Here is a 14,951-nt window from a genome sequence, read left to right on the forward strand (position 1 = left end):
AATGGCTGCAGAGGCCAGAGATGACATTTGGAAGATTCTTTTTCTTCCTGCCTTCAGCTAACTGGGGTTAACCTCAAGTGTGTTGCATACTGTACGTGCATGTGTGTCTGTGGTTGTGCGTGTGTGTGTGTGTGTGTGTGTGTGTGTGTGTGTGTGTGTGTGTGTGTGTGTGTGTGATGAATACAGGACAGAAATATCAGGGGGAAACAATTGCTCTTAGTCTTTTTTAAATATATGCTATTTGGTTGGTTTAGACCAGAGGTGTCCAAACATTTTCCAGCAAGGGCCACATAGAGAAAAATTTAAGGATGCGAGGGCCACTTTTATACATTTTGTATATGGAAGATACTCAAACCAAAACAATGTAGGTGAACATATGCTAACATTTAAAAAACACTTCTACATCTTAGCTTTGTGTTATAGATAACAAAGCAATAAAATCATTCATGATTATTTTCTATAATGATTTTATTTGTATTTATGTTAACTGTGCTCTAAAGGAAGCTTGTATTTACTAATATTTCCATTATACCGTCAACTGAAATGCTTTTGAGGGCTTTCTTTAGTACACTCAAAAACATATGTCTCACAAGAAGTTTATACACTTTTTCATCATGACAGGACACACGGAAATCATCAAAGACCTCATACAGACGCTCAGGTTGTCGGACATTTTGGTTTTCAGGTCCCATTTCGGGGGGATTTGGTCCCGTTGAATTTTTCATAAGTTTTTTGTTCTAATTTGATTGATTGAGTGATTTGTTCTAATTTGGGACCTGTTTAGTTTGTCTATAGAATGTGTCGCGGGCCAATAAAAATCGTGCTGCGGGCTGCAAATGGCCCCCGGCCCGCACTTTGGACACCCCTGGTTTAGACCATGGGTGTCAAACTCATTTTAGATCGGGGGCCACATGGAGAAAAATCTACTCCCAAGTGGGCCGGACTGGTAAAATCACTGCACGATAACTTAAAAATAGAGACAACATCAGATTGTTTTCCTTGTTTAAAAATAGAACAAGCACATTCTGAAAATGCACAAATAATAATAATAATGTTGTTGTTGTTGTTTTTTTACACTTACATGTTGCAGTTAATAGTATTCTATCTTTATTTGTCATTATTTATATTTTCTGCATACATTTAATTGGATTAATTAAATTTAATTTTCATCAGTCAACTCACTGGTGTTAATTTTCAATCTATCAAGATAAAAAAAAAATATGGGACAAGCGATACAAAATGTTATTTATGTAGTTTGATCCTTTTCCTCAACTGACATATGCAGCATTACCTACAAAGACATCCAGTGGACACATTTAGAACAGCAGTTTCTTTCATTCAAAAATTTCCGGTTAATTTTTATACTTAAACTCATCCCGCGGGCCGGATAAAACCTGTTTGACACCCCTGGTTTAGACTACTATTTCAAACATGTATGCCATTACAAGTGATATATTATATAGTTTACACATTTACATTTCTCTTTACAACTTGTTCGAAAAGGAGTAGGAAGAAGCCGAGCTTATTTAATCCTACCCCTTTTCCAATTCATAGCAATTTAGTAGCACATATTCACTTCCTGTCCTCATTTTGTGACATAATGTATATCAATGAATACAACAGAGCTCTTAATAATAGTTAAGTCAGTTATGGCTCACATATGAGATGAATAATATCTCATTTTCAAAAAGGTTCAAGGTGTTAATAAAAATTCTTCTTCCTTGTACTTTGTAAACACTTATAGTTTGAATAGCCTCTTAAACTGAATCATATTAGTACATTGTTCAACTTCTTTGTTTAATCCATTCCATAATTTAATTCAACAAACTGATATGCTAAAGGTTTTAAGTGTTGTACGTGCATACAAATGTTTTCAATTCCATTTTATATTTCTCCGCTTTTGTTGAGAATAATTGTTGTACATTCTTGGGTAGCAGGTTATAGTTTGCTTTATACATCATTTTAGCTGTTTGCAAATGCATCAAATAATTGAATTTTTCAATATGTTTGATTTATTAAATAAAGGTTTTGTACGTCTTCTATATCCAACATTATGTATTATTCTAACTGATCTTTTTTGTAGCACGGTTAGTGAATGTAGTGTACTTTTTAGTTATTTCCCCATTGTCAACTGCAAGGACGATGAAAAGTAGTACAGAGTTTTTCAAATGTGTCTGAATAATCAAAGATGAAATGTAATTCAATTCAAAGTAATGCAGTGAAAGTTGTTCCAGCAGACATGAACAGCAGCGGTGTGACGATACGCCATTATCATGGTTTGGTACATACTGTGCACTAACTCCGTTTTAATTTATTTTGGGTACTGTAAAATAACCCCAGGAAGTTTAAAGTGCAGCCTTATATGCAGCCTGCAGCTAATTTTTTTAATGGCCCGGTGCACAAAAAAAAAGTTGGAATAAAATAGTAAACCCGTGTAAAATAATGAGAAAAAGGTCAAACGCAGGCTTTCTTTTTCTTTGGAAAAAAATTATATTCAATAATATGCAATGCAGTCGTCCCTCAACACAATATTTCAGCTTCATTATGTTGCAGATTTTTTAAAAGCACATTCTACATATTTGTGGCCTACATTAAGTGTTAAATAACGTCTTATTTATGACTTATATGTACATAGCTAGGCAGCACGGTGAAACAGGGGTTAGTGCATGTGCCTCACAATACGAAGGTTCTGAGTTCAATCTCGGGCTCGGGATCTTTCTGTGTGGAGTTTGCAAGTTCTCCCCGTGACTGCGTGGGTTCCCTCCGGGTACTCCAGCTTCCTCCCACCTCCAAAAACATGCACCTGGGGATAGGTTCATTGGCCCCGACACTAAAACTGGCCCTAGTGTGTGAATGTGAGTGTGAATGTTGTTTGTCCATCTGTGTTGGCCCTGTGATGAGGTGGCGACTTGTCCAGGGTGTACCCCGCCTTCCGCCCGAATGCAGCTGAGATAGGCTCCAGCACCGCCCGTGACCCCAAAAGGGACAAGGGGTAGAAAATGGATGGATGGATGGATGTACAGAGCTGCAATAATTATTTAAAAATCGCTTAAAAAAAGCTTTGATTCCTTTGAACAAGCTTTGAACAAACTAATGAATAGAATACTTAATTACTAAAATAATAGACTTATGATTTATGATACATTTATGGTACGGGTACCAAAATGTATATCGCTACTTTTCGGTGCTTTTGGATAATTTTCTAAATAAAGGGGACCACAGAGAATTGCATTATTGGGTTTATTTTAACACATTAAACATACGTTTCTTATTGCAAGTTTGTCCTTAAATAAAATAGTGAACATACAAGACAACTTGTCTTTTAGTAGTAAGTAAGCATTATTAGTCTACTGACATATGCAGTAACATATTGTGTCATTTTCCATTCTATTACTTTGTCAACATTGTTAAGGACAAGTGGTAGAAAATGAATTATTAATCTACTTGTTCATTTACTGTTAATATCTGCTTACTTTCTCTTTTAACATGTTCTATCTACACTTCTGTTAAAATGTAATAATCACATATCTTTCTGTTGTTTGATACTTTACATTAGTTTTGGATGATACCACAAATTTGGGTATCAATCCAATACCAAGTCGTACATTGGTCATATTCAAAGTCCTCATGTGTCTAGGGCAGACCTGGGCATTCTGCGGCCCGCGGGCCGCATCCGGCCCTTTGTGCGTCCCTGTCCGGCCCGCGTGAGGCCAATTATAAATTACAAAATACATTTTAAAAAGTATCTATGTCGAGTGTGCAATACAACGGTGCTGCTTTTGTTTTGAAAATCGTTATTTGTATTACTTCCGTGTGGACGTATGCGTGATTGTGAGTGAATGTGAACAACTGCAATTACAAAATAAAGTTGAAAAAACATCTATGTCCTGCGCGCAATACAACTGTGCTGCTTTTATTTTGAAAAGTATTATTTATGGGCGTGTGTCCGTGTGTAACCTGCGAGTGAAGGTGCACATGCAGCGACAAGTGATGCACGGTTTACACCCGAGACGCCAAAAAGAGAAAAGTTGATGAGGAATGCCGTGTTTTCAACAACACATGAACTGCAAAGCAACGTCCCCTCACCTAAGGTGCGTGCCTGCGCAATTGCGCACTGCTCAAGCGTCCGCTGCGCGCAGCAAGTATATGCCGCGCACCAAATCAAATCCCATCTGAATTATAAACAAAATAAACATATTTATTCTATGGAATTTTGCAATGCAACTCTGAGTGACAGTGACAACAAGCGGCCCTAACGGTGTTCGTCAACACCGTTCAATTGAACACCATTCAATTATTGTAACGCCTATCGAGATGCTTCGAGGACAGGAATTATATCGATCACTTTATTGAACAAAACTGTTTATATTCGGACATAACCACACCAAAAACATGAGTAAAACAATTCTATCTCGAAAAACTAGTCATTTTCTGCCGTACAAACCAGGCCAAAACCAACTTGTCATCTGTCACCAACACGCATAGCACTAAACCACTGGTGCGTTTAAGGCCACACAAAAAGTCGGACAACTCAAACACCACACAAAGTTACACTATGACTCCTCAGTCATACGTGTGCTTATTTTACTGTCATTTATTATTAATGTTAATTTATATATATTAGTCATGGAATGCTGTTACACACACTATGTTGAAGTATTACTATTATTATTATTATTATTATTATTTATCTTACGGTTTATATCAAAAATAATATTGAGCAAAATTTAATTGAAATATTGTCGATGTGGCCCTCCAGCAGTGCTCGGGTAGCTCATGCGGCCCCCGGTAAAAATTAATTGCCCACCCCTGGTCTAGGGACATATTTCTTGAGTTTATAAACATTATATACATTTTAAAAACACGAAAAAAGATTTTGTGAAGCTAATAAATATTGATGTAATCTTAGTAGTATCGACTAGATACGCTCTTGTACTTGGTAACATTACAGTGGATGTTAGGTGTAGATCCACCAATGGCGTTTGTTTACATTCAGGTACAGCGTCATCAGCGGTGACGCCGGTGAGCTACGGTGTGTAGTGAAGCATGTTTAGCTATTCCTCGTCCTGCAGGGATGATACTTGTAAGAAACTTACTTTATTTGTTGCCATGGAGGCGAGGATTAGTGATTTAGAAGTAGCTAAAACACTGCAGACTGGGGCTGGACTTTAGCCGCTAGCTAGCCATGTCTTAAAGCACCTCTTCCTTAGGGCGATTCAGTGTTATAACTTCACCTTTATTGTTAGTTTTTAAGCCAAAATGCGTCCGTTCTCCCTTTTCTGTCTACACACTGTGTCTGATTGTAAGTACTCAGTGATTGTGCGCTGCCGAACATGCTCCTCTGCTCGTAAACCAGCAATGTCACGTTGTGACTTCGACGCGGGCGTGGGGGCTGGCGGACCGGTACGTTTCAGAGGCGGTACAGTTGCGGTACTATACTTATACCGTACAATCCTACTTTACTGTACAATAATATATGTACTTATAGCATAGGACATGATGAGTAGTTGTTTTATTTTTTATGGCTCAACAACAACCTCCTTGGTTGTGAAGGCGGGTCAGTAAAGTCAAAAGTGTCTTGCTGCAAGTGTTGATGTGTTAATGATGACTGATCTTCTCCAATTAGATGTGCTGACAGGCCCTAAAGCCTCGTGTCATGAATCAACAAAGACAATATCACACATGATTTATTGCTCCTTCACCTCGTCCCTCTCTGGTCCTCTCCTTCCAGTCCTAATTTTTCTTTGGATTGTAGCACGTAACAACACGTGAGCATCACAAAAACTGTGTGCACAATTCCAAATCATCCACATGGAGGACTGAACAGTATCTACTACTGATCATGATTTTCATTGTGTGATTGTTGTAATATTTTTATTATAAGACTATATATACACTACCGTTCAAAAGTTTGGGGTCACCCAAACAATTTTGTGGAATAGCCTTCATTTCTAAGAACAAGAATAGACTGTCGAGTTTCAGATGAAAGTTCTCTTTTTCTGGCCATTTTGAGCGTTTAATTGACCCCACAAATGTGATGCTCCAGAAACTCAATCTGCTCAAAGGAAGGTCAGTTTTGTAGCTTCTGTAACGAGCTAAACTGTTTTCAGATGTGTGAACATGATTGCACAAGGGTTTTCTAATCATCAATTAGCCTTCTGAGCCAATGAGCAAACACATTGTACCATTAGAACACTGGAGTGATAGTTGCTGGAAATGGGCCTCTATACACCTATGTAGATATTGCACCAAAAACCAGACATTTGCAGCTAGAATAGTCATTTACCACATTAGCAATGTATAGAGTGTATTTCTTTTAAAGTTAAGACTAGTTTAAAGTTATCTTTATTGAAAAGTACAGTGCTTTTCCTTCAAAAATAAGGACATTTCAATGTGACCCCAAACTTTTGAACGGTAGTGTATATATATAGTTGAAGTTTCTGTGGTTTATCCGTTTCCAGTGCTCAATACCGGGGTAGGGTGGAATATACCCGTACGTTAGGTCAGGAAAAAACAGAGAGGCTATTTCATCCCTACAGGCCTGTTTGTCTGCTCTTCAGGGGATTCCCTGAAGAGCAGAGAAACCTGCAGAACAGGCTTGTTGGGATGAAATAGCCTCTGTGTTTTTTCCTGACCTAACGTATATATATTTAGGGCTGTCAATGAACACGATCACTCTGCCGTCGTCGATAAATTTCTGCGTCTGTCTGTGGTTCTTTTCTTCGGCTGCAGCTTTCAAACCGCATACAAAAGATCTTGTAAGGTTTGAAAGTGTGATTAGCGCTGCCTCCATACGGCAAATGCAACAGTTCTGGGGTCCCAAATCATCCTTTGGTGACTGTAGGCATGTAGTCCTTAACTGTGACATCACGTCATGGTCAGGAGGAACCTGAACTTGTTTTTGCACAATTCCCCTCTGCAGTAGTGCAGTTCAACACACCAGTAGCTAACTTAGCTAACATTAGCAGATCTGGTGACGCACATCACTTGACCTACGGTGGCCTGGAACGGACAACCTAGCACATCTCACAACAGACACAACTCTCTAGTCTCTGACATGCCCACAGTTAATGAATTAGACTTTGTTCAGCTGTCAAACACTTTATACATAACTTGCTATAGACCTACTGAGTGTGTAAAATACAATATATTCAAGATTTGTAATTGACTCAGCTTATTTGTAATGCATCTAAGGCAGGGGTCTCCAAACGTTTTGACTCGAGGGCCGCATTGGGTTAAATAATAATAATAATAATACCTGGGATTTATATAGCGCTTTTCTAAGTACCCAAAGTTGCTTTACATGTTAAAAACCCATCATTCATTCACACCTGGTGGTGGTAAGCTACTTTCGTAGCCACAGCTGCCCTGGGGTAGACTGACGGAAGCGTGGCTGCCAATTTGCGCCTCCGGCCCCTCCGACCACCACCTATCATTCATTCAACATTCATTCACCGGTGTGAGCGGCACCGGGGGCAAGGGTGAAGTGTCCTGCCCAAGGACACAACGGCATGGTAAGAGGCGGGGAGCGAACCTGCAACCCTCAGGTTTCTGACACGGGCGCCCTACCCACTACGCCATGCCGCCCCATTTAAAAAAAAATCTGTCCGTGGGCCGGGCTGTATATATATATATATATATATATATATATATATATATATACATACATACACATATATATATACATATATATATATATATATATATATACATATATATATATATATATATATATATATATATATATATATATATATATATATATATATATATATATATATATATATATATATATATATATATATATAAGAGACTATTTCCTCCCTATAAGCCTGTTTCACAGGTTTCCCTGCTTTTCAGGGGATTTTATTATATTATAAAATCCCCTGAACAGCAGGGAAATCTGGGGATTGTATTATATTTTATAAAATTCCCTGAAAAGCAGGGAAACCTGGGGATTTTATTATATTATATATATTATAAAATTCCCCGAAGAGCAGAAACACCTGCGAAACAGGCTTGTAGGGATGAAATAGCCTCTATGTTTTTTCCTGACCTAACGTATATTCTGCTCTAACCTGGTATTGAGCACTGTATAATGGATAAAGCACAGAAACCTCGACTATATATATATATATATATATATATATATATATATATATATATATATATATATATATCAGTGGCGTGCGGTGAGGTTCATGTCAGGTGAGGCACTGACTTCATCACAGTCAGATTTACAAACATATGAACCCTAAAGAGTATCTTATTCACCATTTGATTGGCAGCAGTTAACGGGTTATGTTTAAAAGCTCATACCAGCATTCTTCCCTGCTTGGCACTCAGCATCAAGGGTTGGAATTGGGGGTTAAATCACCAAAAATTATTCCCAGGCACGGCGCCACCGCTGCCCACTGCTCCCCTCACCTCCCAGGGGGTGAACAATCAACAATCAGCCTTTTCATATAAAGCCATAAAGGAATGGAACGACCTCACAACAAACTTGAAAAGTCTAACAGATGACTCTTCATTCACAATTGAAGTTAAAAAGTGGCTTTGGAGCAATCAAAGCTGCTCACACGGTCACTAAGATGGGCATTATGTTTGACACATCAACCTAATGTGTATCATATTTATCCATGAGAACATTTTTATTGTAAATTGTGAGGTGTGTGTGTTAAAATCATGGTTGTTTTTACAAATGATGACAGATGTGAACAAAAGCATATATTGTCTTTGTGTGATGATGTAAATGAGGTGTGGTTGTATTGTATATTAAGTATGTGTACATGAAAGGGCATTTTATGACTTTTCTTAATTTAAAAACATGCTATAGTATGTTTTTATTGTCATAATTTTTTGTATCCCTTTAATTTAGGTAGCCAGGGATTGCAGATGGAAATGAGCTATTTAGCTATAATCTGGTACAGAACATATCTGTCTTTGAACTTAATGTTTCTGTGCATTGTCCCTTCAAATAAAGACTAAACTAAACTAAACAAGGGGATGGGTCAAATGCAGAGGACAAATTTCACCACACCTAGTGTGTGTGTGACAATCATTGGTATACTTAACTTTAACGTTACACTTACAAACTGTAGTACACAAAAAAGCACATTTAATAAAAAGAAACGTTATTATGGTCTTACCTTTACTTATAAGTGCGGGAGGAGTGGTGTTCGTGTTGGAAGAGTAGTGAATGAATGAAATATGAAATCCGCGCGGTAGTCTGCAGGTGTACCTAATGTTGTGTCTCTGTTCACGGCTCCTCCGGCGCGCCGCGCGAGCATTGTTGTTTTTGCACTTTTTGGCTTCTTGTTAAGTGACTTTTTTTGGGTGGATTCGGTCTTGCACGTGGGGGTTTGGGTGTGGGCTTTGGTTGGTGTGGCGCTCCCGTCGGGCGGTGCATTCTGCGGCGGAGGTGCTTGGCACCAGGAGGCGGGGTTATGAGACGAGCCTCCAGTTTTATGATCGCTCAGCACAAGAAATACGTTACACACATACAGTTGTTGACAAAATACACTGTACATTATATACCTCAGCTAACTAAACTATGGACATGTATAATATAATTCATATAGCAATACAGTCTCACTGCACCGCAGGCCAGCAGTTAGCCGAGTCATTGCGCACAATCCATGGTGAGGCACAACGCAGTGACGTGCCTCAACTGGCTGCTGATCACCGCACCGTCTCTTCTCAGTATTTGAACGGCAAATGTGAAAATAAAAATAAAAATAATCTAAAACTGGTGAAGTTAAATGGAAAATAACTTTAGTATAATCACTGGATACGTATAACAATTTAATTAATTTTTTTTCTTTTTACTTTTTTTTTCTTTCCATGATGGCAGGTGAGGCCGTGCCTCCCCTGCCTCTAGTGACGGCACGCCACTGATATATATATATATATATATATATATATATATATATATATATATATATATATATATATATATATATATATATATATATATATATATATATATATATATATATATATATATATATATATATATGATGTCACGTTATCAATTGGAAAATGTATTTTTAGACAATATGATTTCGCTGAGCGGCTAGGAGACAACGAGAGTAACAAGCGGTAGAAAATGGATTAGAAAGGACAGATTTAAAAAAATAATAATTAAAAAAAAAAAAAAAAAATATATATATATATATATATATATATATATATATATATATATATATATATATATATATATATATATACATATATATATATATACATATATATATATATATATATATATATATATATATATATATATATATATATATATATTTTTTTTAAATTTATTTTTAACTTGGGACTTCCCGCCTGCCGGATTTTGGACGCTGGCGGGCTGGATCCGACCCCTGATCTAAAGGATGAAAATATTATTCTATTATGTGCCTATTTCTTTTTTAAAGGAAGACTAAATACCGATGTAAAAACTGTACTATGTAAAGTAAATGTGTTATACTTGTATAGCGCTTTTCTAACTTCAAGGTATTCAAAGCTTTGACACTATTTCCACATTCCCCCATTCACACACACATTCACACACTGATGGCGGGAGCTGCCATGCAAGACCCTAACCACAACCCATCAGGAGCGAGGGTGATGTGTCTTGCTCAAGGACACAATGGACATGACTAGGATGGCAGAAGCTGGGGATTGAACCAGGAACCCTCAGCTTGCTGGCACAACCGCTCTACCAACCGAGCCACGACATCCCCAAAGTTGTTTATGGGTGTGTTTACTATCTGTACCTTGTTTGCTATATTATTGCAAATACTATTATTGCAAATACTTTCAAAATGCGCTCTTACTATATTTACTGTCACCAAGTTTTAACAAAATGAATGCCTCGCGGTTAAGTAAAACAATTAAAAACGTGCTTTGATTACATTCTGACAACAAAATTGCACATGTCCGAATATTGGGGTATTTTCTTTAACACATTTTAAGTATGCAAGCAAGTAATAAACTGATTAATTATAATTAATTACAGCTCAAGAGCCTGATTTTAAAAATTATCACTTGACAGCCCTAATATACAGTACAGGCCAAAAGTTTGGACACACCTTCTCCTCGTTCAATGCGTTTTTTTTTTTTTCATGACTATTAACATTGTAGATAATATTCTATTTTTTTCAAAATAGCCACCCTTTGCTCTGATTACTGCTTTGCACACTCTTGGCATTCTCTCCATGACCTTCAAGCACACCTGTGAAGTGAAAACTAATTCACCTGTTGAAGCTCATCGAGAGAATGCCAAGAGTGTGCGAAAAAGTAATCTGAGCAAAGGGTGGCTATTTTGAAGAAAGTAGAATATTAAACATGTTTTCAGTTATTTCACCTTTTTTTGTTAAGTACATAACTCCACATGTGTTCATTCATAGTTTTGATGCCTTCAGTGACAATCTACAATGTTAATAGTCATGAAAATAAAGAAAACGCATTGAACGAGAAGGTGTGTCCAAACTTTTGGCCTATAAGACCCTCAGTAGTCTCCTATTCGATACCGTGTGTCTCCTCACCAGGAATAACAGGAGAGAAGATGATCGTCGTTAGTGTGTTGTTGCATTCCTTGTTCCACCTTTTTGTAGGGATGTAAACCTTACAACAACTCACAATTAAATTACATTCCATTCTTGGGGTGAATATTCCATTCAGAATCGATCCTTGATTCAAACCAATTTTCGCAATATATTATTTGGTATATAAACTATAATAAACCCTTTTTGAATTGGGTTAAAAAAGCTCCTCTTGGCTGCTGACGTACAGTATACGAGCAGCAAGTAAGTGGTGAGATGGCCTAAAAATGTAATTCTTGCAAATGTTTAAACAATTTAGAACTGTGATATGAATCGCGATTAGGATTTGAATCAGTTTTTCCAACACTTCTAGTATTTTTAATTAAAAATGTTGCTTAATCAATCAAGTGTCATGATCCGCTGCCCGGGTCATTTTTTGTTTAGTTTAGTATTTCCTTAGTTCCGGCCTGGGCAATTATTTTGACTTGGGGGGCCAAAATTTAATACAAAACCTCACAATAATGTCTGACTGAATGCTAAAAACGTTATGACAGGCCACCTTAAAAACTGAATGGAATTTTACATTTTTTACTGAATGAGACACCCAGAATGGACATTAAAATAAAGTGTGATTTACAATATTAACTATGAACGATAAAACACTGAATATTGACAAGGACTCGATCAACATATTTTACAATCAAGCGAAACGCAACAAAAATGCAACAAACACAGCGAAATATGAACGCGAAGGGTAAAAAAGAAACCCACCTACAATCTGATACATCTGATACATCACTAAGCTTTAGAACTTTGTTGTAAAAATCTCCTTCCGTGTTTGTCCCTGACACCCGCATTTCAGGCTGGCCGCTCTGGAAACACTCTGTGGAAACGCACCCCGCCCACACTGCTTGGTGCCTCGTCTGAGCTGCTGTGACTTAGATTACCATAGTAACTAGTACATCATGCAAAAGCGCAGATTCGAACCATTGAAATACTTTATATAGTTCAAGGCTTACGGTAATTTTAAAACATCACTGCACATCATAATGGCAGCTACAGTTTCCATCTTAAAGATCTAAAAAAATTATTTGGAAATGTCCGACGGGTTAGATTGAAAAGCTTAACGGGCCATAATATGCCCAGGACATGTTGCAGGCATCAAATTCCAAATCAGCTAATATTTGCAAAAAATAACAAAGTTTTCCAGTTCGAACGTTAAATATCTTGTTTTTGCAGTGTATTCAATTGAATATAGGTTGAAAAGGATTAGCAAATCATTGTATTCTGTTTTTATTTACCATTTACACAACGTGCCAACTTCACTGGTTTTGGGGTTTGTAGTAGGGAAGAGGACAGCGCACGTCACATGCACACTGCTACTCAGCCGTCACCTTGGCTACGTGTCGTCAAGATGTGGGCTTCAAGACGCAGGAAGGCCAGGGAGGGGGGACGCTTTTTTTTTTAGGAGGGGGGGGGGGGGGGGTCGCACGCAGGCAGGGTTGCAAGGGTAGGGAGGAACAGTCCGTACTGTACTCACATAGTCTGAATCCGCTTTGGAATCGTAGTATGAAATGAGATTCTCCTGTGCAGAAAGAAAGTGGAAAGACAGGTGATGAGAGAAGATGTAGCAGCGCTTATGTCCGCCATTCCTGGAGAGATGATTAAGCAAGAGGGAGAGAGAAAGTCATGGTTATAGTCCGTCACAAATATTATATTCCGAGAATATAATCAGCATCACAGAACACATGAGGGGTAGTGTGATGTGCCATGACGGTCATGGAGTCAGGAGATACAGAAGATAGCTGCTGACTTTGGAAAATATGTTGTTTTGGAGGCATGAAAGAAATGTTCTGGAACACTGCAAAAACTTCATGTACATACTACGTGTTTTATGTGATTTATGTCTTTTATGTGTTGTATGTGACTTATTTATTGTATGTGACTTAGGTCTTTTACATGCCTTACGAGTTTAATGTGACTTATGTGTTTTATGTGACTTATGTGTTGTATGTGACCTATTTATTGTATGTGACTTATGTCTTTTACATGCCTTACGAGTTTAATGTGACTTATGTGTTTTATGTGACTTATGTGTTGTATGTGACCTATTTATTGTATGCGACTTATGTCTTTTACATGCCTTACGAGTTTAATGTGACTTATGTGTTTTATGTGACTAATGTGTTGTAAGTGACTTATTTGTTGTATGTGACTTGTGTTTTGCATGACTTGTGCAGGAATGGGTACCTTTCACATTTGAACTGATATGGTACCAATTTTCGGTTCCTGGGAATCGATACCATTACTCAACGGTACCAATTTTTTGGGGTATTTTTGTGTGTGTTAATAAATATTTATTGTTTTTAATACATTTATTTTTTAAATTGGAACATGTAAAAATAAGCTGATAACTTATATTCACTTGTTATATCTTGTTTTATTATTATACTTATGAGTCAATTACTTTGTTGGCATTGAACATTGTTTGTGATTTATGTGTTTTTATGTGACTTGTATAGCTTCTGTGACTTTGCTGTATTTGTTTTTATCTGACTTATGTGTTTATTGTGACTTGTGACTTATGGCCATGGACAAAGTTCACATACACTTGTAAAGAACATAATGTCATGGCTGTCTTGAGTTTACAATAATTTCTACAACTTGTATTTTTTTGTGATAGAGTGATTGGAGCACATACTTGTTGGTCACAAAAAACATTCATGAAGTTTGGTTCTTTTATGAATTTATTATGGGTTTACTAAAGATGTGATCAAATCTGCTGGGTCAAAAGTATACATACAGCAATGTTAATATTTGCTTACATGTCCCTTGGCAAGTTTCACTGCAATAAGGTGCTTATGGTAGCCACCCACAAGCTTCTGGCAAGCTTGTGGTTGAATTTTTGACCACTCCGTTTGACAAAATTGGTGCAGCTGCTTGACATCACATGAATAAAGATAAGACCTTCTGGAGGAAAGTTCTGTGGTGAGATGAAACAAAAAATGAGCTGTTTGGCCACAATACCCAGCAACAATTTATTTTTTTAATTGGTTTTACCCTTTAAAATCGTTTTTAATCATATTTATTTTTTTATTGTTTTTATATTGGTTTTATATTTATTTATTTTTAGTTTTTATTCAGTTAGAGCTAAGGATAATAGCTCTTGTAAGGATAATATTTGAATATTGTTTTTAATATTGCTGTGCAGCACTTTGGAAACATTTTTGTTGTTTGAATGTGCAAATAAAGTGAATTGATTGGTTGATTGATTAAATATGTTTGGAGGAGAAAAGGTGGGGACTTTATTCCCAGGAACACCATCCCTACAGTCAAGCATGGTGGTGGTAGTATTATGCTCTGGGCCTGTTTTTCTGCCAAAGGCACTGGTGCTTTACAGAGAGTAAATGG

General features: G+C 37.2%; 1 protein-coding gene across 3 annotated transcripts in view; it reads right to left on the minus strand.

The window, feature by feature from the left end:
- cacna2d2a (calcium channel, voltage-dependent, alpha 2/delta subunit 2a) overlaps positions 1 to 14,951 on the minus strand; it is a 567,930-nt gene that overhangs the window by 230,787 nt on the left and 322,192 nt on the right. For 2 of the 3 annotated variants that reach the window (XM_062049860.1, XM_062049852.1), the window contains exon 5: positions 13,081 to 13,125. The exons of the other annotated variant lie outside the window; for it this stretch is intronic. In XM_062049860.1, coding sequence (XP_061905844.1) covers positions 13,081 to 13,125 — 45 coding nt within the window. The remainder of the gene's footprint in view (positions 1 to 13,080; positions 13,126 to 14,951) is intronic. 3 annotated transcript variants of the gene reach the window in all.

Source organism: Entelurus aequoreus, linkage group LG01 (assembly GCF_033978785.1).
Source record: "Entelurus aequoreus isolate RoL-2023_Sb linkage group LG01, RoL_Eaeq_v1.1, whole genome shotgun sequence".
Taxonomy (NCBI): Eukaryota; Metazoa; Chordata; class Actinopteri; order Syngnathiformes; family Syngnathidae; genus Entelurus; species Entelurus aequoreus.